This window comes from Cebus imitator, unplaced genomic scaffold, assembly GCF_001604975.1.
Source record: "Cebus imitator isolate Cc_AM_T3 unplaced genomic scaffold, Cebus_imitator-1.0 Scaffold20, whole genome shotgun sequence".
NCBI lineage: Eukaryota > Metazoa > Chordata > Mammalia > Primates > Cebidae > Cebus > Cebus imitator.
In genome coordinates this window covers 1525248-1551705 of record NW_016107335.1, presented here as the reverse complement: position 1 = coordinate 1551705, position 26458 = coordinate 1525248, and the positions used below count along the sequence as shown (strand labels likewise).

The following is a 26458-nucleotide window of genomic DNA, read 5'->3' as shown; positions in this document are numbered from 1 at the left end:
AGCCCCATGGACACCACGCTCCACAGACACCTGCTCCATGGACACCACACTCCACAGATGCTGGCTCCACGGATACCACGCTCCACGGACACCACTCTTCATGGACACCTGCTCCACAGACACCCACTCCACAGACACCATGCTCCACGGATACTGGCTCCATGGACACCACGCTCCACAGACACCCGCTCTACGGACACCATGCTCCACGCATGCTGGCTCCACAGACACCATGCTCCATGGGCATCACTCTTCATGGACACCTGCTCCATAGGCACCTGCTCCATGGACTCCACGCACACCGCTCCTCCACCCACTCCACAGACACCTGCTCCATGGATACCCGCTCCATGGATGCCCGCTCCACGGACACCACTCTTCACGGATGCCTGCTCCACAGGCACCCACTCAACAGACTCCATGCATACCAGTCCTCCACCCACCCCACAGACACCCGCTCCATGGACACCTGCTCCACAGACACCCACTTCATGGACACCACACACGCTGCTCCTCCACCCGCTCACAGACACCCGCTCCACAGACACCACACTCCATGGACACCCGCTCCATGGACGCCCGCTCCACAGATGCCCACTCCACGGACACCACACACGCTGCTCCTCCACCCGCTCACAGACACCCGCTCCACAGACACCACACTCCATGGACACCTGCTCCATGGACGCCCGCTCCACAGATGCCCACTCCACGGACAACATGCATGCCGCTCCTCTACCCACTCCATGGACACTCACTCCACAGACATCACCACAAATGCCACTCCTCCCCTGGTGCTGTGTGAGCGCCCGTCCTCCTCCTGGGGCCCAGCCCTCTTCCCTGGGCTGCTGGAGTGCAGGGTGAGCACGCCTGGGAGAAGCCTGCAGCCCCCACCTCCTTTCCGTTGCCCCTCCTTGTGTGCAGCAGGAAGCAGCTTCCTTAGGAAGAAGTTATTCAAGTAATACCCAGGTCTAGCAAGCTACCAAGGTCTAAGCAACATAGAAATGGCCTAGTGCCCCAAGGATGCCACAGAATTCAGCCTTCCACATTTTCATGTCTGTCTTAGAGTCTCCAACTTTTTATTTCAAATATCTCACTGAGCGGTCTCTGGGACTGTTACTTAAGTCTGATCTCGTGACTACTGTCTGATGGGGGGAGTGGCTTGTTGTACCCCAATGAGCAACATGCTTCTGTCTTATGTTTAGAAGTTTCTCTGGCCATCTTTCCAGACTTCAGCGTTCTCTGAAGATCTAGCTCTGTCTCTCAGGAGCTGTATTTGAGGAAGCATTTTGGGCAAAACAGCAGGATAGACACTGCTTTTGGAAACTGCAACTGCAAACGCTTCAGATCAAGAGAAAAATGCACTTCGAATGGGCACCTTCCAGAGAAACGTTCAGACTCATCATGAAAAGGTATCTGGAAGATTCCATGGAGTCTGCAGAAACAAAGCTGGCTGACCCCACACACTGATGATCTGATACTGAACACACAGGTAAACAAAACAGGTTCTTCCCACACTGGGGACGGCATGAACCCTCCACCCTCAATGTGGCAGAAATGCTTCAGGTTTTCCCTCGGATTCCCTTCACATCACTGCCTCAGGAAGCATGGGATCTGGCACCAGTGTGACAAACATTTAGCATTTGCTGATACCTAGTTAGGGCAGGGACGTTCTGGGCTGACGGAGCACGGGAGGAGCCTGGCATCTGCTCCAGGACATCTGCAAAACCAAATCCATGCCTCAAAAGTTTCAAGAGAATTCTACCTGTAGACATCTGTACTATCAGCTACATTTGCAAAGGTAGGATAAAATCAGAAAACTTTCCATCCTCAGGCCTCACTATGTTATAATAAAATGTTCTTTAATAACGATTATTATTTCATGATAAATACGTTAAGATTATAATTTTATAATTACAAAATATTCGGCACAGCTTTCACACGGCGCCCTTCACTTCTGAAGCAGCGTAGGTTTTGCTTATTTGAGATTTGCAAAAAAATATTATTTTGACCTGGAAATTCAAGTATAGAGTGAGGAAAGCCATGCTAAGATACAGAGCTGATTGAAAAGGCATTGTTAAAAACTCATGGTGGGGTCAAGCAAACCTCAGGAAAAGTCACTGTTTTTCAATTTAATTGTGAACATCCTACTTCTGTTACTCATGAGGCCATCAATAACTGAAGATTAAACTCACCTAGAGGAAGAAGGGTCTCCTAAAGCCCCAGAGAATGAGCCAAGGCGTGGCCTGTGCTCTTTGTCAGAACCCAGCCTCCTGCACCGGGGTAAGCAGTCAGGTGCATTTGGGACTGGCAGACCCGACAGCCCCGTCATCTGAGCTCCCTCCGAGCACAGCACTGGCCACCACACTGCCACTGCATTCGTAATCACTGGCTAATGGGGCAGCAGCCACCGAGATGGGCACTCAGCGGCTCTGTTTACAGGAGGTCCTTGTGGCCCCGATGCATGCTTTCCTCTGGGTTTGGTTCCAAAGGCCTCCAAGTACACAAGGAAGCCTGCTGGGTATTGTGAAATAAACCATCAAAAGAGAACTTGCTGAAAATTCTGCGGGAGTCTCTGCCCTCACGTCGGGGAAGGGAGAGTGGGCTGGCAGAATGCTAAACTCGCCGCTCGAAGATGATCAAAGCCTCAAGGAAATGGATGCAGCATTCAAAGAGACTCGGAGAGAAAAGGAGGGGAACATCTTCTAATCATCTAACAACTTATTTTTGGCACAGTTTTTACCCAATCACTTTCCACAGAAATAGGACACCTACATAAAAAAAAAACATGAAGAATACTGGTACCAAAACTCACAATTCTGTGTCTTCACATTCTCCTTGGTGTGTGTGTGTCTACATGTGTGTATAAATATATACATACATACACACATATATGCATATATATGACAGGCTATGCCAATTTAAAAAAAAGAATGAAAGTCAATAAAATTGGCTTTTTAGATAATGAAGTGCAGAATTAATCCAAATATATGTTTTATATGTTTAGAAGAAAAAACATTTACTAAAACAATAGTGAAAAATTTGGTGAGAGCAGTCTGTTAAATGACATTTAAGAATATATTTCAGTTACTCTGAAAGTCAATAAACCCAATTTTTGCAGCGATCTGAGCAAATTAAACTTGCCTGGATTATCTGATGGGGTTGATATCTTGGTAAGTGTCAAAAATGTAAGCGTCTGTCAAAAAAGCCTTGCTTTCCCAGTAGGTAAGGCAAACCAAAATCTCACACACTCATGCAAACAAAGAAAGCTCTAAAATCCTGACCCTGTCCAGGAAACCCTTCTATTTTGAGGAAGAACAGGTAAACATGTTATAGGTGTTTGCATTAGAAGCTAATAATTCAGCCTCCTTACTGCTTTGAAACTATTTTAAGGAAAGCTTTCTTACTATCCAGGAACTCGACACGGGCCCCAGTGGCCCCAGGCCCAGGCTCTGACTCACACGCACAGGGGCTGTGCAGGCGTGTGATCGGGGCTGAGACGGACAAATGCTTTAGCAGAGGCCAGCAACACGAGGGCCTCCCAGGCCACAATGGAAGCTCCTTGCAAGGACACAAATCTGGCTGCTGTTTAACTGGGGACATGGGGATGCACCTTTCGGAGCCCCGGGGAGGAAGGAGCACCACAACCTGAGGCTACCTGTGCGCCCCAGAATACAACCTTCAGGCACCTGTCTCCTCCACTCCACCGGAGCCTCTCTGCACCCCACCTTCCTTTCCCCAGGGAAGAACAGGAGTTCTTTTATTTCAAGGGTAACTTCATATTCTGATATTAATAAAAGTTATTATATTGCCACCTCCCATTCTCTCTCTCTTAGGTTACTTATTTTAGCCTGACTTACACAATAATCTTTTTATTTTTCAGAAGCTTCAAGAAAGTGAACTGAGTAGTTCCATCATGTCCCCATAAAATAAAGCATGACATCAAAGGGCTCCATTTTCCTTGTAACCCAGTGATGAGAACTGCAATGCACAACTTTGCCGTGACCACAGAATCGGCAGAGTACACAGGTTCAGCGAGCCACAGTAAGCACACTGGTGCAACAAGAGCCTTTCCTGAAGTGTGTTTTATGTTTGCAACATTTTAAAAAACTTCTCAAACAGATCTTTAAACTTCATGGGGGACTCCTGACTCTGATAGGAAACCCAAGCGAGATATGGATACATTAATGAATTAACACCTGCTTCATTTACCAGAGTAAATATCTTCTCCTTGTAACCGCAATTGTCTGAGTCCTTAGTATGTTACTCAGCTACATTCAAAGCAAAGTCACACAATCCCCATCCTCATCACTGAGTCCTGCTCTGCCAAAGCACAAACCACAACACGACGGCTCAGCAACTAGAACTTTCTCACCGGGAAACATTCCGCTGTGACGAGGCAAACCCCACTTTTAATCAAAGTACTTCCCCAAAGGGTATTTTGTGGTGATTTCAAAGCTCGATCCACCAAGAAGTCTTTACACTTATTTCATTTCCAAATTTTCCTACGTCACATTTTTAAAGAAAAAAGTTTTATTTTTTTCCTTTTTATTAATCTGGATTGAAGAAAAGCACACATTTCATTTATTGTCTGGATTACAGATTCTTATTAAACAAACCAGAGCTCATTATAAAATCAATATCAACTTAACCACCATGCCCTCAGGAGGAACAGCAAAAAGGTCACTCCAAGAAATTCAAACAATTTTCCTGCTGGAAGGGCATGATTTTAATTACAGATACTATTAATTAGAGCTGTCACTGGGAAGGCTTTTTTTTTTTTCCCCCGTTAATTATCACAAACTCAGTCCTAAGTAGGCATTTTCAACCTGCAGTTTTTTTTTTTTTAAATTAGTCATTTCTGCATGCAAGTCCAACCTTTCCATTCTATCAATATTTTATATTTGAATTTCAAAGTATATCAAAGGGTGCCATGCTTTCTAAAAATCTCTGCCTGTATGATCTTCCGTCTCTCACACATGGAACAGAACTGGTGTGATAATTTATTTATGACCGGCACAGACTTGGCCTGAAGACCCGGCATCCTGCATTGAAGGTCTTGCTCAATGGAATTTCTGGGTAAATTCTTACTCGTTTTTGTGACATTTTTCTCAGGCCGCTTCTTCAAAAGTGATTTTCCTTTTGCTTTGAAGCAAAGCTACGCACTGCAACTGAAATGCCATCCTCAACACATTTGAAGTTGCCATTTCTTTATAAGAAAAAGATCGTCCTGACCAGGTTGGTGACCCTCTCCAGAAAACTAGAGGCTTCCTCCATTCAATGGCAATACCAGGAATTTTGAAATGGGAGGAAAAGCTATCTTTGGGTCTCTTTAAAGAAAGAGATCCTGCAAATTCCTTGTGTGGGGAAGGGTCTTGAGAGCTTGCAGAGCATAGGAAAGCCAGCTCCAAGGAGCTCCGGGGGCGGAGGGCGTGGTGCTGGAGGGCACCTTTTGGAGAGAGCTTGAGAGCCCACCCATGTAACTCTGATGATGGAATAGTAATATTTACTTTACATGCGATTGTAAAAATGATGAATTATTTACAGGACATATTACACACTGCACTCATGTGACTAGAGGAAACGAAGAATCTGCCCAGTGAGGCAACCTCGCACACATGTGCTGACCAAACTTTTAAAACAAGGCTTAAGAAGTCATCTTACCTTCCCAAAGGGAAATATCTTCTTGGAATTAAACGATATTTTATATGCAAAGGAATCAAATGCTTTGACTGGTATAAATATTCTGGGCTTGTACTGCTGATAAAACTTAAGGCCTCTGTTCATTACAGAACAATATTAAATTTGAAATTTGTGCTACAGAACTTCCAAAAACTCTGTGGTTTTTAAAAATGCCTGACCTGGGCTGAACTTGCCTTCCCTGCATCCTCCCTGGTTTCCAGCTCATTTCCAGGTGTGTCTGGGGTGCCTCTAGAGAGAGTGTCCCTCACGGGGACGTGCGTGGGTCACCTCCCTCTGGTCAGCATTAGGTTTCACCGTACGGGGTAACAACGCAAAGTGGCACCCCAGCAGGTCAAAGGAACTTTTCCTGTAAGACCCTGAGGAAGCCGGTGAGTTTAGAGACATCTTCAGACATCTGCACCCCAACGGATCCTGCAGCCCTGGTGCTTTTCATTAGCAGTGGCCACACTGTGATAACAGATAACACGCCATTCATGTACTGCACTTTTCCCAAACTTCTAATTAACAACACATTTCAGAGCGAACATGAGACTATCCAAGAAGAGCAGGTTAAAACAGAGCTGTCCTACTGCAGCTGCATGAGAGGAATTTACATGAATGCTGATGAGCAGCTCCAAACTGTCATCACAGAAGACCCCTAACTATGAAAAAATGAGCAACTGCTGGGAATGGAGGAGGGACCAGAGATGAATGTGATCATCGGTCTGCTCAACTGAGAAATCCAATATATCACTTTTTAAAAAGTCTCCTCTTACCTGGTAGGTGGCGGTGGCATCTGCACCCGGGTCACCCCCCAGTCCCGACAGCTTCTCCTTCAGCCTGTGCTGAGAGCTATGGCGGAGGCAGTAGATGAGGCCAGAGGCCAGGAGGACGCCCAGAATGCAGGCGAGAGAGACCAGGGTGAGCGCGATGAACTTGGTGGAGTCTTCTTGCTCCGCCTGAGGTGGCAGGAACTTGAACTTGCTTTTCTGCGGAACAAGGAGAGGGGCATGTTAGCTCCTGACACAGCATGACCTCCTAAAAACACATCTCCAAATGCAGCTTGAAAGTGGAAAGCTCAGCCCCACGGGATGCTGTGTCGGTGCTGGAGCCACAATGGGAGGGCCTGCAGAACAGCACCCGTCAGAGCAGAAGTCATTTGAAAACAGCACATCGTGGATTGCAGCGTGTTCGAGAGTCAGTGACATCACTTTTCCCTCAGCTGCGGCTATTTTTCAAATTTGTGTAAAGCATTTGCCAGCTGATTTGCTACCTCATGTAAAATAAAGTATCCATCCCTTCTTTTAACAGGGCATAGCAGTTTGTCCAGAGCTTGCACAATGAGTGTGGGGGGTACTGGGGGAGGCCAGGCAGGCGGAGGAGGAGGGGGACAGGCCTGCCTGGACCGTTCTGCGGCTTCAGGTAAGCCACACAAGTCCGGCACATCTTCAGCAACAAAGGAGCGTGGGGCTGCCTCTGAGCATCTTCAGGTGAACATTCTCCCTGTCCCGTCAGGGACTGGATCCACCTGCCTTGAAAGGCGAGCACGGGAGGAATCCACCGACTCCAGTGACTCTAGGAGAGGCCTGGCCCAGACACAGCGCTTGGCACCTAAGTGCTTTTCCTTGCAGGGCGCTGCAGGGGCTTTGCAAGTTCACGTCGCAGCGAGGAAACTCCTTCAGATTCTCACCGCTTCTTTCGGGGAGGAGGTAGGGGCGGTGAAAGTGCGAGAAAGGCCTTTTGGTGCATCTCACTTGTCCCCACGTGCAAATAGCTGCACGGCTGTCCCCTCATTAGCTTCATTAGAAGGTATATTAGCAACAATTAAGGACGCGCAGGAAAATGGGAAGGCCGCCCTGCAGACCCGCGCCCTCCACAATTACTCGGGGATGAATGGGGGAGCACGCCCGGCCTCGGTCCTGGCTGCTACAAGATGAGAACAATTAGCAAACTCCTTTCCACCACCTAATTTCGCGTGGTAACAAAATGGATTTTTCCCCATGAATGCCCGGCCGGCCTATTCATTATCTCTCTTCTATTAGTAATTTTCTGCTCCGTATTCAGCCGCCCAGCTCTTCACTTCCTCCCGTCTCCCAGCGTACACAGTGCCTCTTATGTCAGGCCGGGCCCGTTTTTATCTTGTAATCATAAAGGCCACCAAAGCAATTATCGCCGGTCTTGACTGGAAAAGCTGGTCATTAATTAGCCTCCTTTTGCCTTCGGTGCAGCGGATTAGCTGGTGCTGGGACTGAGTTAATGGAAACGCGGGTTAAATGAGAAAAGACGCCGGATTTTCCTGCCTGGATGCGCCGCCGCGCGCTCGGAGGAGGACCGCGAGGTTCGCGAGCCACGGGAGGCGGCGGAGCCCGGGAGAAGGAAGGAGGGAGGGAGGGAGCGGGGGAGGCGCGAGGTGCGGGGAGGGGTGCGGGGAGGCACCCGCCAAGGCGAGGCGGGGCGGGGGCCGAGGGAACTGCCCGAACCCCGCTTGGCCCGGACCCTGCAGCTGCCGCTGGGTTGCGGCGCGCCCGGTCGCCCTCCGCGTGGAGACCCCGTCCTCCGCCCTCCCTCCCTCCGCGTCTCCTCTCCTCTCCCCTCCCTCTCCCTCCGGCCCACACAGCTTCTTCAAGAAAGAAGTCACTCCAGAGCCCGACGACCCACCCCAGAGGCGGCCGGAGTCCGCCCACCGGGTCCCTGCGCGCCCCCTCCCCGCCCCGCCCCCCGCGCGGAGCCCGTTCGCTAAACCCAAGGCGCCCGCCGCGCGCCGCCTCCCACGGCCGGGGTCTCCTCGGCCCCCGCGCGGTCGCTGGGTCTCCTGGTGGGCGGCGGCCCCTCCCTGTGCCCTTCCCGGCGGCGCGAGGGACCGCGGAACGCGCGGGCCGGCAGGGACCCAGGCGGGGAGCAGCGGCCGCGACGCCGAATCCCCGCGGCGCCGGGACTGAGGCCGGGTCCGAGTTCGCCTGAGCTGCACCTGTGCGGGAGGGCGTTTCCCGGGGGCTGCCTTCGGCCCGCGACCCTCGCCTCCCGCAGGTCCCGCCCCGCCTCTGCGGACAGAACAGGGACAACAAAGGAAGCGGCGCGACCGGCGGAGGGGGCGCCCGCCGCCCTCCCGCCCCCATCCCGGCCAGGCCAGCGCTCACGTCGCGCCTCCCCCTCAGCCCCAGCCCCAGCGCGCAGGCGACTCGCGGCCTCGCTGTCCACGTGGACGACGGCGCCCAGGAACCCGGACTTCTCGAACCTTCCTGCCCCGCGACGCAAACGAGGCCCACACGCGTGCAGTGACCACCCTGGCTCCGAGGGGCCCGCGGTGTGTGGTGGACCCGTCGGTGGCACTCAAGCAACGGCCCACGAGCGCCTCATCGATCCCGGACCCTCCCAGGCTGTGGGTTCGGGTGTGCGGGGGTCCTGAGGCTCCAGCTCCCCGAGGAAGGGGCACAGGCGCTGGCCGCTGTCCCTCGGGCCGGGTGAGGGCGCTGGGCGCGCGGGGGCCGGAGAAGGAGGACGAGGACTGGCCTGCCTGTGGCGCGAGGGACCCTGGACCCGCGGAGGCTCTTCCTAGGGAGGCGGGGGCCGCGCGCCGGGCTTTCAGGCCAGACACCTGCTGTCGCCGGGACCCTCGACCCTCGATGCGCTGGGCCCGCAGGGGACCGGAACGGAGCCTGCTTTCTAGGCCTCTCCGGGCGCGCTGGGATTTACTCAAAGGTCAAAGAAAAATGTCAAGGAGAGCGACTGCCCAGAGAGCTCCTGGCCGGCTCCCGGGTCCCCGCTGCGTCCCAGGCATTCCCGGAGGAGAAGGAAGGAGGCCTAGTCACTGATCCCGCCCAGCTCCCCCTGCCTGGGCCTGCGCTGGCCCCGCACAGAAGGTGGCCGCGTCCCCAGGCTGGGAGGGAGCCGCCCCAGGCCCACGTCCTCCGGCAGGTCCACTGGGAGGCCCCCTCTGCAGCCCCGGAGAGGACGGGGAAGGCCCGGAGGGCGGCAGCGCGGGGCTGTGGGGCCTGGACAGCCGAGGGGTCAGCGCTGCGGCTGCGGGCGAGGATGGGTCTGGCTTCGAGGGAGGGTGCCACGTTGGACCGACTGGGGCCGACTAGCCTGAGGCAGAAGTCGCCGGATCCCAGGGCCCGGCTGGGAAACCCGCCTCCCGACCGGCGCGTGGGCACCGCCGAAGAAGCTGAAGAAAGGGGTCTTCCCTCCACGCCCAGGACGGTTCCCAGTGCTGAGCTGCAGGTCAGGTCTTAGGAATCCCGGAAGAAACGAAGATTTAAAGAAATTCTATTTTTTTTAAATGAGGGAGTGGACTGCCCTGCTGGTATAGGGATTGAGTTTCAGTAACTTTACCATGACTGGACTTTCTTCCTTTTTGTGGAGTTACATAAAAACATCTTAAAACTCCTGCTGGCCATGACCTTTAAAAGAAATGAGTCTGCTACTGGTTTAAAAGCGAGTTTGAGGCGCAGTCTTGCCCCAGGTGTGGCTTTGGTGGGCCGAAGCACGGTCTCCCCCAAGGGCACCGGCCCCCCAAGGCTGAACCACGCCACCCCAAGAGAGCCCAGACTAATTAGAGACGTCTTATCAGTCTTGAGTTGAAATGGAAAGAAAATGATGTTTAAATATTTATGACTTTGACATTTACAGTCAAGCATCTTTTAAAAGCAGAACAGCCCCCTCTGTACAGCGGCAGCTCGATTTACTGAAAGTTTGGAACAGGAGAAGTGAGGAGGAGGAGGATAGAGGAGGCCAGAGACACAGGCTGCAGGGGGCAACTTCGTGTCCCCAGGTGCGGGAGAGGCACCGATAGGCACACTTCAGTGCTACATTCTTAGATGCAGGAATAGCATAATTTTTAAAAATGATCACGAGTGATTAAGTCAATTTTTATAGCAGGTTGGATTTATCTTGAGAGTAAGTTGAAGTACAATATTGCATATTTCTTTCTCTCAACCATCTGCACCTGCAACTCCTCAAATTTAGAATATACAGTATTGAAAAAGTTGTGATTCAAAATAACTATATGACCACAGAGACAATCTGTGGAGCTGGCTTAGCAATCAGAATCTGCAGACACTGTCCTGACCAATTTAAATTATTTTGATGGTACCCATAAGTGGAGGTGCATGGGGTGTCCATCACATGCCCTTCTGAACCATTGATGGGAAAATGCCTTCAAAACCTTTTTTAGCTGTCCATGTGGTCAGCTAAAAAGAAAAGAAAAGAAAAAGAACATTCTATACCCAAACTCAATTGTGAAAGCTGATGCAGCCACACAAACAGCAAACTTTATGGTAAATATGTGTTGGCAGGTTGCCAGGTTCAGTCCTTTTCCAAGGTTGGGTGATGTAAGCAGTTAACAGGAGCAGCTCATTTTGTGAGTCACGGATGTGCAGTGGTGTTAAAATATGTTCGTGCCATAAAGACCAAGGACACAGGTGCTCAATGCCAGTTAAGGTTAAACTTCCAACATTGTTGATGCTTTCATTTGTATCTAAGGAATCAGATTTGAGTCCCAGCCTCATCCTATGTTTGTCTGCATTTATGTTACTAAATTATAAAGATCTTTTTTCTCTTAAAACTTAAAAGTCAGTTTTAGAGACCATTTCTGAGTGCTGTAATAAGTTTACCTTTGGTTTGCTGGATGAATCCTCTAAGAATTATTTGGAAATTTCATTCTAAATTTACTAAAATGTATTACTAAAATATAATAACTATCATTTTACAGCTGATTAACGTTTGTAAGTTTTCAGGCCATACCAAGTGATCCAACTTAAAAACATGGGGGAGGGGGTGTCTTAAAATATTTTAAAAGTATTTTTTAAAGCTGTTAACTGAACTATTTTTAATTTGGAATTTGCCACAGGATTCTAATAAATGAGAGAAGTCAGGCGGAAATAATCAGGTATTAATTCTCTGCATTACAAAATCTTTTCAGAACCTATTATCAGAGCAAGAGGCACTTCGGTCTGAATTCAGGGTGGGAGAAGCCCTTTGTGCAACTGAAAGCTATTGTTCCTCTGTGCAGATGAAATTGTACTTGCAAATCTGCCATTCAAGTGGCCAAAAACCCCAAAAAAGCAAAAGAAAAGAATCTTACAGAAAATTATTCTTAAATGCAAACTTTAATGAAAATAAGTTGGGATATACTGTTTTAAAATGGGCTATTTGTTAAGTTTTTCCAGGCGTACACTTAAAAGTGAATATACAAAAAAGGTAATAAATTGTCTATCTGCCATCTTTAAGCACTCCTGAAACATCAGTTTTAAAGAAATACGGTGTTTTAAGACCTCAGGAAAGATTTATGATACTGATGTTCAAAGGGGAAACACCCTTGTGCAAACTAGTTTTTAACCAGCAGATTGTCTCGGGTGGGAGAGAGGGACCCAGAGCCGAGCAGGGAAGGATGCCTCCGAGAAAGCCGCCCCCGCCTCTTCCAGACTCTCCGCTGGCGCTTTCATTCCCCCCAAACTCAGACTCAGCCGATCGCACTGGAGGCACCGGCTCCTGACCCCGATTTTTGGCCCGCACGCCGGGCCCCGAGGAGTGCCGAACGCACGCGCGCCTTCCACACCAGGGGCTTCCCGGGACGGCGCGCGGCCTCCCCACCCCGCAAGAACCAGAGCCCCTTCAGCACTGCGGGTTTTGCTTCGCCTCCTTTCCCCGGACTGAGAAGTCCCAGCCCCAAGATCCGCCTAGCGTCGCCTGGCAGGACCCCGCTGTAGCCCGACTTCGAGCCAGGGACCAGGGAAGGGAGGGTCAGTGTCCGGCCCCCTCCGCGGCCTCAGCTCTCCCCCGCTTCCCCGTCCCTTCCCCCTCCCGGTTCACAGCGTCCCCTCTGGGGTCGTAAAGATCAGGCCCGAGCTCGGACACAAAGGCCGAGGGTTCCCGGGAGCTGCGGGTATTCGGAGCCCGGAGAGGGTCCCGGCAGCCTTCCCGGAGCGGAGGGTGCTGCGGCCCAGCCTCCGGGCCACAGAGCGCGCCGGCCGCGAGGGAGGACCAAGGTCCCCACGCACGCTCGCGTTCACTCGGGAATCCCGGCGCCCGCAGCTCCCGGGCCGCACAGCGCTGCCCGCGCGGCCACCGCCACCGCCGTATTCTCCCGAGCGCAGCGGGGTGTGTTGGGAGGGGGCGGGAGGGCACTTCCCTCCGTGTGGGTGAAAGGAAGAGCTTCAGCTCCCTCCTCCGCACAAACCTTCACTTCCTCTCCCGTTCGCTCGCGTCCTAAAATCTGGGATCGGGGACGCAAGGACGGCCCCGCTTAGCGGGGACCCCGCGCCCGGGACTCCAGGCGGGAGGCTCCACGGTGCGGGCCAGGACGCGCAGATCGGAGGCTGGACCACGCCAGGGGCCCGGGGCCGCTGTCCGAGGACAGAACGGAGGTCGGCGACTTGAACCCGGCGCAGAAAGACACCCGGGGCTGGGGGCCGCGGGCAGGGCAGGGGCTGCAGAGCCACCGGGACAGTGTCCGCTGCGTTGTCGTTGAGGCTGCGGAGGGGGCCCTTTCCCAGCCGCCCAGCCTGGAGCGCCCAGCTCAGCGCACTGAGGACCAGAAAGGGCGGGAGACTCTCTCCGGCCCTAAAAGGTAATTCTGCAGAGATTTTAACTCTAACTTTGGGGTCCGCCTGATTCTCCGGAGCGAGGCTTCTCTAAAACCACGGAGCAGGCCAGTGTTCGGAACTGCACATGTAGTTATGCAGGAAGGAGATGAAGTCCCTCGTTCCAACAGCTTCGAGTCGAGTCACAAGTTTCTCTCTGGCGAGCACGCGGCCGCCTCACCTGGGGTGGGGGAGGCGCTGGGAGAGCGCAGCTCTCTTTGGGGGAGCAGAGATGGCCACTCCGAGGCGTTCCCACTTGCCTCTGGAATGCCTCTCTGCGGCCCCCTCAGCGCCTTCCAACTCGCAGTCCGCAGGGATACCCCCAAGGCTCGGAGGCGCGCTCCCGGACCGTTGTGAGGAGGGCGAAGAGCGCCCCAAAATGGGCTGAGAGGAAAATGCGCCCACACTGGCACCTCTCCATTCTGGTTGCTTGCTCCTTCCCTGCTCCTTTCCTACACACCACCAATCTCCTTGCCTGCACCCCCGTCCCCACCCCCGCACCCCGCAATGGTCGGAACTGCCAGGAGGGGTGAGCAACGGGAAAGGCCGAGGAGAGCGCTGGGGAGAAGTCCAGGAGGTCCCAGACTCCTCGGGGCAGTCTCCGCGGGGACCTGGGCCAGGACAGCTGCCAACCCTCCCAATCTGTGCGCTCAGAAAGAGCTGCCCTCTGCTCGCTCCTCCTCACATGCCCACCTAAGACCCACTTTGGGAGGATCCTGGGCCGGCCCAAGCCTTTGACAGGAGTCCTGCGGCGAGGAAGTTGCCCCCTGGACTGAGCTCTCGGACGCCCTGGTCGCCCATCCGAGACCCCACGCGCGCCCTCCAGCCCTCGAAAGCTCCCTTCCTGGCCCCACCACCTACGCGCCTGGTGATGCCCTCGTGGGCCCCTCCTGCTCCCTCCGTCCCCATCCCGGCTCCTTCTCCTCTTCCAGGGCCCACCCAACCGCGCCACCAGTCCCCGCGCCCCGCCCGGCACCCCTGGTTACCTGCAGCTGGGCCGGCGCCCAGCACCCGCGCGGGAGGAGGTGAGGGCGTGCGCCGGGCCAAGCGGCCTCGGGGCGCAGCAGCCGCGGGCAGCAGCAGCGCCATCATCACAGCCAGCTGCTTCGCTGCGCTGGAGCCACAGACTAGCGGGGTCATCCGCTCCTGACCACAAACTTCTAGGGCGGCCGGTGGAGACAAAGGTGCCGCGCGTCGCTGCTCTGGCGGTAGCGGCTGCGCGGCGGCACCGGCTCGGAGCCCGCAGGCGCCGGGCTCTGCGCGGCCGCTCGGCCCAGCTCCGCGTGCTCCGCCCCGGCCCGGCCCCCAGGCTAGGCACGCTGGGCCCGGGCGCGGCGCGGGCGGGCTCAGGGCGGGCTCGGACGGTCCCCGCAGGGCCGCCGGCCGCGCGCGCAGCTCCAACCAGCGCGGCCGCCGCGCCCCGCCTTATATCCGGCCCGGCGCGCACCCGGCCGGCGGCGGCGCGGCTCGCGGCCCAGCCACCGGTTGCTATAGCGATGTTCCCCCCCACCCCACATGTTGCTGACAGCAATTGGCTAAGGGGCCGGGGTTCTCCAAACACCCTCTCCCGCCCGAGACTATGAATGGACATCAGCTTTGTCAGTCATTGGTACAACGCCGAAGCCAGGGCCTTCGCCTTTTCTTTTCAGTCTTTCTCCCTTTCATCGTTCGTACCCGGCAAGTTCAGGGTAGCGCTGCGAGGAGAGGGGCCTCCGCCAGAAAAGTCAACGCGCGAAGCTCTGCTGTGACCTTCGTCGTGGGAGGGGCGGGTGGGGCGCGTCGCCACTCTTGGCAAGTAAAAAATTCACGGCACAATGTTCTTTCCAGTTACTTTTTCCAATTTTGCCGTTCGGGCCTTTTTGCTCCCTTTCCAAATTGAAGCAGGCCAATTACGCAGGGCAAGTAGACGACAACCCCTCTCCTCACTTTACGATGGCCCTCCGGAGTTTTTAGGTCCGGGATGCGCTTAGAAAGTGTCTTGCCAGACGCGGAAACTGGTGAGACTTCGCCACCATTTGGTCCAGGCGATGCCGGCCGCCCTCCCAAAACGCCCAAAACGCCGGAGGGAGATGGCGGTGGACACCGAGGCTTGGAAGCCGCGTCCTTGCCCTTCCCCCTCCCCAGGTCAATGGCCTGGCCTAGGCCACCGCCCTGCCGGCGGAAGGAGTGGAGCAGAATGTCAGGCCACGCTCCCAGTCGCTCGAGCCTCCTCACCTACTCCCGGCCCCAAGCCCAGGCCCGGGCGCCAGTCAGGCCCGCAGCGCGCGAGCAGAGCTAGGGTCTCGGGGAGACCAGGACCCGCGGGCCGCGGACTCCGGCGCGCTCCACCCCCCACCCTCTGCGCTCTCCCTCCCCAAGCCCTGGCCCCACGGCCACAGCCACAGGTTGGGGCACCCCGGTGCGCGGCGCCCCCGCGGAGCTGGGGAGAGCTGGAGAGCTGAAACCCAACATCTGTGTGTACAATGCGCTCTCCGAGGCCCACAGCTGCAGGAACAAGGAGAAGAAAGGAAGGGGGGGGGGCGCAGATCTTGTCACACGCAGATGACAGTCTGCGGAGGGCTCTTTAGTTTCTCCTTTTCTGGAAACCCCAGCGGCCCCCTCCTAGGCCCCCCTCTCCCATCGCCTGCCCATTGTTCCCTGCGCCCGGGACAGCTGGAGACGGCGGCCCGCGCCACCCGACGCCCCTCCCGCCGCACACCCGGCGGCCCGCGGCGCCCGCTCCAGGCCCCTTCAGGGCCAACCCCTCCACACCCCCACCTCCCCAGGCGAGGCCCAGGCGGCGCTTCCGCCGTCTCCCCTCCCCTCCCTTGCACTCTAGCGCTGCCCCCAGACCTGCCCCGCGCAGAGGGCCTCGCCGGGCGCTTTCCTCTTACAAGCCAAGTTCTGTAAAATCTGGGGCGGGGGAGGCCTGGGGTGGGGAGAAGGGCTCAGAGGCGGGGTCGTCCACTGCAGGACCCTGCCTAAAAGTGGCCGAGGAACCCCGTTTCCTCTGACTGCAGGCCAAGGCCGAGTTCCCCATTTATTTTTGTATTTATAGGGCAAGGAAAGAGCGCTTCATAAAGCCCGAGGGCAAAGAGGTGGCCTCGCGTTCCCGCGGCCCTGAGCGGGTTGCAGGAGGTCCGGTGCAGCTCGGCGCCGGCGCGAGAGGCGAGAAACTGCCGCTGCCCATCAGTGGGCACTGGGGTCCTCGCCCATTAGCGTCGCCCTTCAGTAGGCGGAGGGAGGGTAAATCACCGTGGCCCTCTCGGGTCCCCATGCTCAGGGCAAGGCCTGAAGAAACCCCTGTACACTGGCTCGGGGGTGGCACGGCGGCCCTCGAGTGTGCTGGTGGACTGGACGTCCTCAGCGCAGCGGGCAGGTCAGAGAGAAGCTGTACCTCTGTTCCCCCAGGGCCCACGCCCCGCGCTCGGCCCCAGGCTGCCCTAGCAGGGACCTTCTCGGGCAGAGTCCAGTGGCAGCGGTTCCCGCCCCTCCCTGCCATCCTCCTCCTGTGCCTCGGCGTCCCAGCCAGCCTCCAGGTCGACCTCCGGCCCGGCCCTGGGCAGAGAAAGAGGAGGGCCGGGGAGGTGGCGCTAGCGGGGCGGGGGCCTTGGGAGCCCGGGCGGGAAGAGGGGGAAGACCGCGGAGAGGAGGGACGGGAGGGGAGGGAGGCCCGCAGGAGGGGACCTGCTGCCCTCAGCCTGGCTGGTAACCGGCCTCTCCATAGCAACGGCCCGCGCGCGCGCGTCTGTGTGTGCGCGTGTCTGGTGTCTGTGTGCCTGTGGTGGGGGGTGTTCCTGGGACTCCCCGCGGGAACTGGGAGGGATCGCAGAGCCCTGGGGCTGCGGCAGAGGAGTCCCCTCCTGGACTGGGGGCCTGGCCTCCGAGGTGCCCCGAGCGCCCTGGGGTCTGGTTGCGCCGCGCTGGGAACGGGGTAGGCTGGGAGGGGGGTGGGGGGTGGCGCGCAGGCCCAGGGCTCGGCCGCGGGGGCCTCGGGGCGTCCTGGCTCCTGCTGCGGTGGCAGGGCCTGGGGCACCCGGGAGTGGGCGGGCGTGGGAGCCGCGCGGGTCCTTCCGCGACCCCGAGCACAAGGGCGGCGACGGCGCCTCCACCAAGGCCCTGTCCTGCCCGAGCGCCCGGCGCACCTGAGGTCTGGGCGGGGGCGCGTGGGGCCGGGCGGGGGAGCAGCGGAGGACCCGCGCGTCGCCTCCAGGCAGGCTCCCGGCAGAGGCCAGAGGGGCCCCGGCGCACCCTCCCCGCCCGCCGCGACCTCGCGCCACCTTCCCCGCCGCCCTCCTCGTCCCAGTTCGCGGGAGCTTCCTCCGGGCCAGGGACTCCGGCAGGCAGCGGGGAGGCCGGGAGTGTCCCGGGGTGTCCGGGGGTGTCCGGGTGCCGGTGGGCGTCTCGCCCGGCCAGGCCGTGTCCAGCCCTTCCGTCTCCACCGCGGCGCGGACCCCACGCGGCTACCGTGGGCCTGGGACAGGGCGAGGGGGGCGCGGGCTCTGCCGTCTGGGGGTCCTGGGGCGGCCAGAGGCCCGGCGACCCCAGAGCAAGGCGATCCCAGCCCGGGCCAGCGCGAGGCGTCAGGCCCTGGAGCGGGTTTTGCTTCCTTTACACACAGGACGTGACAGTGAACGCGAAAATAAATAACACGATTCTCCTTAGTCACTTCTTCCGCCGTCCCAGGGTTTCACTTCCAACACCGAAGCACCCCTTTCCTGATTTAATCTAAGTTTAACGACCTGTCTTTCCCGTGCTTTGAGGAAGGATGGGTGAGGACGCGGCGCGCATTCAGCTCAATTCTGGTCACTTTAAGATCGTTAGAGGGCCGGGAGCGCTTCCCGCGGTGTCCACAGGCGACAGCACCCTTCCTCCAGGCCTTGCTGCACCTGCCACAGTGTGTTCTGGGCGGCAGATGGTGATTGACGTCTGAGAGGCCCCAACTCCCTCCCCTTCCTCCCGCCACCCCTCCCCCCAAGGTGGGGCTGCAGAACTGGACCCCCCAAGCTGAAGGGGGACACACACTCTAAGCCCTAGAGTCTAGGGGGTTCGTTAGAAGAACGTGTTTGTATTTGAGGCGCAGATTCTTTCAGTCTACTGCTTCAGAAGCTGGTAAGTTACTCGCCGGATTTCCATTCTATTTTTCTTTATTTTAAATTCCCTTTTTATTTCCAGGGCAGGAAAATGTATCTTCTAATTCCTGAAAATACTTTAGAAAAGTGTCTCGGCAATAATGTGAGACTAGATTCAGCTAATTTGAAGAATGAATAATGATGTGAGGATTTTTTCTTTTTTCTTTTTCTTTTGGTCATGAGAGCTTAGACTTCATTTAATAATAAATTTCAATATACTGATTTCAATTTTCGAGAAAACTTTTAAACATGCCACAAAACATTTTTGAGAGACGTTGATTGAAATAGTTCATATATGACAAATGAGCATATTATTCATACAGAACTCAGGGTTGTTTGGCTGATGAATAAAAAATATAACGTATGTAAAATTCTCCAAGACCTACAAAATAGCTACACAATATAAATAGTTTAAAAATGATTTCTTGATCCTGCCAATACTTCGTTTAAAGTGCATTTCACATTTGTTATGTGTAAAACCTAATGTTCTGTGATAAGAATCTCATTTTCAATTTAAGGAACACCAAATTGTTATAGATCACACATTTAAGTGATTAGAATAAATATCCAGTGCACTAAATTATCAAAGAAAATGTATTTTAAAACAAAATAGAGAAAGACAGTTATGGGAAACATGATTATTATAAAGCAAAACACATATTTTGGGAATTTAAAATAAAATAATATGGTAAGGTGGAAAAGGATTAAAAAAACACCTGAGACTCTTGATTTCAGAAAGTCTAAATAAATTTTGTTTTTTAAAATAAAGCAGTAATTTATAATTTTATAGTACACAAATAGTATTTAAAATACTTTTGATTTCTAAATCAATTTTAAAAATGTTTAAAATTATTATATAAAAATAAAAATCCTTAAAAATATGGTAGGTATATGTATAAATCATTTTTTCATGCAAATATTTAAAGGAAACAGTATTTTAAAATATCAAGGAGTCAATTTTGAAAACAAGATGTTTTGAGAGGTCAGCCTCCTAGGAAAGCAGGGTAGTTGGCATTGAGGTAATTTAAAAATGAAGACACTTGCATAGACAAACGTGGATGACTCTAAGTTGAGATGTATTAATCGCTAGTGGTTATTTTTTCAAGGACAATATTTGGAAAAGCATGAGACACTATTGAGACATTCTTATTCATTGTAAAAGAAGGAAAGTCCATTGCAACAATGGGGAAGGAGAACACTGCATCTTAGTAGAGCCCTCACCATCTGCCCATGCACATGGGAAGCAGGGTTTACCCCACAGGACACATTCATGAACTGGGAAGATTCTTCAAGACAAGACTTGGCCACATTGCCTATGTTAGCAAATGTAAGATATAGCTATAAAATCAATGCCCTTATTTTCAAATTGAGAAATACTAAACTTATTTTTTCAAATTATTTCACTTTGTTTCAAGAAAAATATGAATTCCTTACTCAAAGCAGAACAATGCAAGTCATTTTTTGCTTTGGAAAATAATTCACTAGCACAACTCAGGTTTTCTTAGTAGTTCTCATGCTGACTCATATGCCAATCAACCCGAAGCTTCTGAAATCCAAAGGGGAACTCCATGATGAGATCAAGCTGATACCCACCAATGGCTTGACATGATTACATGAAGCCACGTCCTTAAAAACCAGAAATGTGTTTCAGCAAACACTTCTGCTTAAAGGATTGGCTGACAAATATGTTGGAATGTTTGGACTTTTTTTTTTCTTCAAACTTCAAAGTTATAATTCAAAGAATAGGAAAAACCTCAAGGCTTCCGTGTTGCCATTATTAGTTGTGTCCACTAAGATTAGTGATCCGAAAAAAGGCTGTTCATAAGTACAGGTGTTTGCAGACAGTGCAGTCTCCCCAGAGGTCAGTCTGGTTTTCAGTTTCTAGATTCTAGTCTAGAAGAGTTATTACTTTCAATTAACCTCTTAGTAAAGACCTAACCTTCTATTATTTACAGAGCCATTCCATACGGCATGTGTTCAACACTTGATGTTCGATGTAGTGTATGTGTTGTATGTTCATGACTAGATTTGATTCTTTACAAAACTGAGCCAAAATTCCTTAGATTGAATGTTTTTAAGAAAGACTCATTACCACAGAAACAAGAACCTAACTTTTTTGAAAATGGCTAAATAATGCTGTGAAGAATATCCAGGCCATCTCTACTATTTGTTTAAAATCTCTTTCACATATTTTGCCAGTTACATACTACATTTCCATGACAACATTTGTAAACTTTTCCTTGGATTCTTTTGTAATTAAAAATAGAACAATAATGCAGGTAATTCAGGCAAATGTTTGTTTCACAGTTACATAACCTAGCTCTGTACTGTTTACATATTAATAAGAAAAGTGCCCATGTATATTTTCATGTATGAAAATAGGCTCCAATTAGGTGCAAGGCAGCAGCAGGCTGACAAAGCTCACCTTTGCACCTGGATTCCGCTGAAAAGGAGTCACTATCGAGTGATACTTTCCGATTTTATATTGCAATGTGCCTATACATATTTAGATCCAATGTGAACAAAAATCCAGGAAGCAGCCAGTTGCTTTTCTTTTCTTTTTTCTTTTTATTGAGACAGAGTCTCGCTCTGTTGCTCAGGCTGGAGGGCAGTGGTGTAATCTTGGCTCACTGCCAACCTCCGCTGCCCAGGTTCAAGTGATTCTCCTGCTTCAGCCACCCAAGTAGCTGAGATTCCAGGCGCGCACCACAACACCTGGCTAATTTTTTTGTCTTTTTAGTAGAGACGGGGTTTCACCATGTTGGCTAGGCTGTTTTCGAACTCTTAGCCTCAGGTGATCTGCCTGCCTTGGCCTCCCAAAGTGCTGGAATTATAGGCGGGAGCCACTATGTCCGGCCCAGTTGCTTTTCATTCTGACACAACACGGAGCAGATTCAGGGTGAGCTGTCTCTGAGACAGAGCATTGGTGGCACAGGATTCCACGCGATTCACCCTCAGCCGCCACATGGCCAACTGCACGGAACCATTGCGTGTTCTCCTTCGGTGCCCCAGGACGCATGCTGGCATTCTAGCAAGCCTGGCACAACACTAGCATATAATCCACAACAGGGCACTGCCATGCACTGAAACCACGTTTAGAACACTCACGAATCTGCCCCGTGTAACCATGTCTCTCCTCACACGTTTCCATTCACACGCTTGAGGAAGTGATATACCTACTTCGACTTGGCTCAGTCATTTCTGAAATTCCCATTTGGAATTGTTTCCAGAGACACGCCCAAACCAAACCAGAAGCCTAGTCTTACGTTTTTTAGCCTTTTTCACGTGTGATTCCCCACACCTCAACCTGGGCACTCCTCCAGTTGAACTGTCCTTATCTCTGAATGACTTTAGAGTATTAAGAAAGAGACAAATCTGAAAGATCGCATCCTCCATCAAGAATGCATTTTAAAAGGCCGTTTCAAAAGAGCAGTGCCCCCAACACGGAGAGCCCTCACGCACGGTGGGAAGAGGCAGCGCCTCCGGGGACGCTCTGGGGGAACCAGGCTCGCTTGTCCAGGCGCGGTCGGAACACAGCCAGCTCCTTTCCCTCCACTGGGTTTGCCTGTTTCCATGACGACAGCCTCTCTGTCCTCAATGTCCGTTTTTGGGGTGAGGCTTGAGGCTCGTCTTTTGTCCTCCCACAGTCAGATCCCGTTACTTTCCACCGGTTGGCCCTTGTCTGACCTCACTCCCCATCCCCCTATGCTGATGGCGGTCAGCCTCCAGGAGTCCTGGGGCCTGGTACCCTCCATCCACCCCCTCAGCCTCCATCACCCCTGCCTCATCCACTGGACTGGCTTCCTTTCCCTCCCTAGGAAGTCCACCAACCCTTCCTCAGACCCATCAAGGGCTGGTTCCCTTTCATCTGATCAACCAAGCACACACAGCAGCACCTCCAGACCTCCTCCTGTGTGTCCCTTTCCGGCACCAGGAGCCCCTGGTCAGCGGCCGTGAGGGCACCCTCGCCCACCCCTGCGCATCCTGCCCCCGCCAAGGAACCCTGGCTGGTTCAGCTGTGGGCTCAGCGTTTTTCCATTTGTTTGAGACCGAATGCTGAGTCCGTCGCCTTCAGAACATGCCAGTGCTGGGAATGCTCATCATTTCACGCATGTCTCGCACACGCACATGCGTTCACACACGTGGAGAAAGACGAGCACTTTCTAGTTAGTATGGCAGCAGCAGGGCGTCTCGTCACGCTTCTTCTCCATATTTTATTACCTTCCACACCCCGAGAAGCCGTGGGATCTGGGCATCATTTTTTCCAATTTTGCAGAAGAGAAAACCAAAGTGTTGAGAAGTAGATGGAGAATCCCAAGGCGGTCAGTGCCAGAGTCTCAATGAACACACATGCTCCTGTGCACACCCACGCTGAGTGCACTCCTCACAGGGGAGAACTCCGTGTGTAGCTACAGACCCAGGCAGGCTTGGAGCTGCTCCTGTCTGCAGCCCGAGCTCAGGGGTCTCCGCCAGAGCCTCCAAGCCTCCCCACAAAACAGTATTAATAACAGTTATTATTTAAATAGTAATTCAATAATGCTATCAATCCTGGAAAAAGATAATGGCCTCTATTCTCCATTTTCCATAGAACGTGATCACAGGCATCGTGTGAGCGTTGCCATCTTTGCGGTTCTGCCACACACAAGCGAAGAAGCCAGGGATGTTTGCCACAGCACCTCCAAACGCACCTTCCCGGGCGCCTCCTCCCTCCCTCAGCGCTGCCCCAGGCCTTTCCCATGCAGACTGCTGTGGCCACAGCCGTGCAGACTTCATCCCACACCCTGACCCGCTCACGAAAGCACCGTGGCTCTAGGTCTGAAGGCTTCTCACTCCGAATGGCGTGGGCTATGTATTTATAAGAAGGCACGGGCAGTGAGTGTGACCGGTGAGCATGGATGTCTCCTCTCAGAGAAGCAAGCTGAGAGGGGAGCACAGGGCCTCTCCCAGCCCATGGGGAGCACAGGGCCACGTGCCCACACCCACTGGATGGCTCAGTCCCCTCCATGCACACTCCTGCCGGTGGGCGTGGGGTGGCTTTGGAGACAGCCCCGGACCGAAGCTCAGCATCAGGCTTCCAGCATACGGCAGAACGAAGAGGCAGGCGGCGGCTCTGCTCACTGTCTCACCTGCTCATCAATCTACAGGTCTAGGGTCTTAAAAATGGATTTCGGCTAAACGAACACAACGTAGGCCACCAGAAGAACACGTGTGCCGTTCCAGACACCTGCCACGCTGCCATCCTGCGCTGCTGACTCCGCCTCTCTCTCCTGCCCCCTGCACCTGGGAAGGAGGTGAGGCCAAGGGGAGGTGCCTACAGGGACGCTAGGGGACCTTCCTACCTCCAGCGGCCAAAATAGCTGTTTTCAAGCTGCTGCTGGAGACTGGTCTTGGGGAAGGGCTGCGATGTCAGCAGCTCTGTGTGGAAAGCCTTACATTGAGATGATGGGAACAAAGGAAGTTGGAAAGTTTGGAAAAACAGAGAAATAAGAAACGCTCCTAAACTGAGCCCGTGGCAAGCTGAGTGTACTGAAATAGAACGGGCTCATTCTTGAAATGTCCATATGGCCGGCAGCCTCCAAGACAGCCCAGGGACTCCGGCCTCCTTGAATTCTCTCCCCTGAGCACCGCGGGATGGGGTGACTGCACTCCAATATCGGGGGGACAGCAAAGGCAGCAGAGGTGGCTTCTAGGGCTGCAACCGGGCTCCCCCGACTGGCTTTCCAGCTCGAGGGACGCCCGCTGCCATGTGGGGCTGCTGAGGGGAGACCCTGTGGACAGGGCCCGTGGACGGGGCCAACATCATAGAGGGCCTGGGGTGCCACTGCTGAGCTGAGAGGACGCCCTAATCGCAGCCTTTGGGGACCCAGCTGGGACTCCCAGCTGGTCCACACCAGGACCCCAGACCCACAGGAACTGTGAGATAAGACTTGGTTGTCTTAAGCTGAGTTTCAGGATAACACACTGCGCAGCGGAGGGTAAGTCCTGGAGCCAGGATGATCTTAAAGCAACATGAAGCTGCCCGGGAGAGAACCGGATGGGAACACCCAACGTGGGTCTTCCACAGAGGAGCTTCTCCCAGCCAGGCAGAGCCTCCTGCGGGAGGTGAAAGGCGAGTTCCAGGCCACCCTGGCGGGTTCCTGCAGCCCCAACCCCTGGCTCTGCACACGCCCCTCGCAGTGGGGCTCAGGGCCATGTGAAGATCTCACTCGCTGGAAGCTGACGGCCTGTTATTTCCAGCTGCAGCTCCTGGTGCTGCCCTCCGTGGGGTTCGGTGCCGCGAGGGATCCCTTTCCTTACGCTGTCTGATGCGGTGGGCTAGAAGACTCCTGTTTCTACTCACATGACGGGGTGCCCAGTATATACTGCAGTGGTTTAGTGAAAGTGGCCAAACCCCAGCTCTGCCACTAACTGTGTGACTGAGGCAAGTGGCTTCACTGTCCTGTGCCTCAGTTTCTCTCCCTGAAAATGGGAATAAAATGCACTTGACTGATGGGCTTACGGAAAGGATTGCAGGAGCTCTTAGCCGCTCAGGACAGGGCGTGGCACCCGCACCCTCAGGGTCCCTGCCATGTTTTATTACCATCGTCACGAGCCCCAGGCTTGCTTCTCATGGAAGCCAGTGGAAATTCTGTTTTCAGACAAATGTGAAAGGTATCCTCTAAGATAACAGATTCAGTAACATACATTTGGAGAGGACAAATGATCCCCAATGAAGTGTGGGAGAGGCCAGCCATGTGTGTTCGGGCACGGGCCCGTCTGCCCTGTGCTGTTCTGCTCTCCCGGGCACGCACCCCATCCCCTCCTGGGTCCCCAGATTCGCTTCCGGGGCCACGGGGAGGGAGGGCAGGTGCCCCTCAGGCGTCCCCTTTCTTTCTCAGCACCTCTTGGGGAGGCCCCGGGACAGAACAGGAGCACTGGGGTCCCAGGCAGGTCTGGGGCATCCGTGCTCCCGGTGGTTTACAGAGGCCATTCTCCTGCCCTCGTAACTCGCAAAGCAGACTTTTAACTTAGAATTGACATACACTAAATATTTAAAGTAATCTTCAGAAACTCCAGTGGGCGTCTGTAATTAAGGACAACTTTTTCACAACTGAAAACCCTCCTGCGATGACTGTGACCACGACCAAACAACGCCTAGCTCTGCGCTCCAGCACTAACCTCCGCGCGTGCAGGAAGGCTCTTTGCAAAGTTAACGGCAATCCTGTGTGGTGAGTGCCATTAAAGCCTCCGTTTTCCAGATGGGCAAATGAAGCCCAGAGTGACAAGGCAACCTGCTTAAGGTCATGCAGCAGGAGACGAGGCAGGGTTTGAACTGAGTGAACCTGACACCAGTGCCTTCCAGATCAACGTGGACCACGTCCTCCAGAATGCCGGGGACTGAGCAAAACTCACCTCAGTGCTTTCTGGATCAATGGGGACCATATCCCTTCAAAATGCCGGGAACTGAGCAAATCTGACCCCAGTGCCTTCCAGATCAACGTGGACCACGTCCTCCCGAAAGCCGGGGAATGAGTGAATGTGACCCCAGCGCCTTCTAGATCAGCGTGGACCACGTTCCACCACAATGCTGGGAACTGGGCGAATCTCACCCAAGTCCCTTCCAGATCAGCGTGGACCACATCCCCTGAGAAGGCTGCAACTGAGTGAACCTGACGCAGGTGCCTTCCAAGGTAACTTGGACCACGTCTCCCCAGAAAGCTGGGAACCGAGCAGATCTGGCCCCAGCGCCTTCCGGATCAGCGCGGACCACACCCTCCAGAATGCTGGGCACTGAGTGAATCTCACCCCAGTGATTTCCAGATCGTGTGCATTACATCCCTCCAGAATGCCGGCTATGGGCACATGTGACCCCAGTACATTCCAGATCAACACAGACCACACCCCTCCGGAATGCCACACAGGCAAAGGACACAGAAAACTTCGTAGTAAAACGTATTTTCTGATATGCAGGTGCCTGGGAATCTGTGGATTCAGGTTTAGCACTGTGGATTGTGCTTTTATACATAGCACACAGCACACACACACACACACAGGCACAGCGCACACACCACACACACCACGCACACACACAGGCACAGTGCACAC

The 26458-nt window shown here is 53.9% G+C and overlaps 1 protein-coding gene across 2 annotated transcripts in view; it reads right to left on the bottom strand.

Moving 5' to 3' along the window:
- PTPRN2 (protein tyrosine phosphatase receptor type N2) overlaps positions 1–26458 on the bottom strand; it is a 1009572-nt gene that overhangs the window by 141168 nt on the left and 841946 nt on the right. For both annotated transcript variants that reach the window (XM_017519415.2, XM_037735320.1), the window contains one exon: positions 6459–6671. In XM_017519415.2, coding sequence (XP_017374904.1) covers positions 6459–6671 — 213 coding nt within the window. The remainder of the gene's footprint in view (positions 1–6458; positions 6672–26458) is intronic.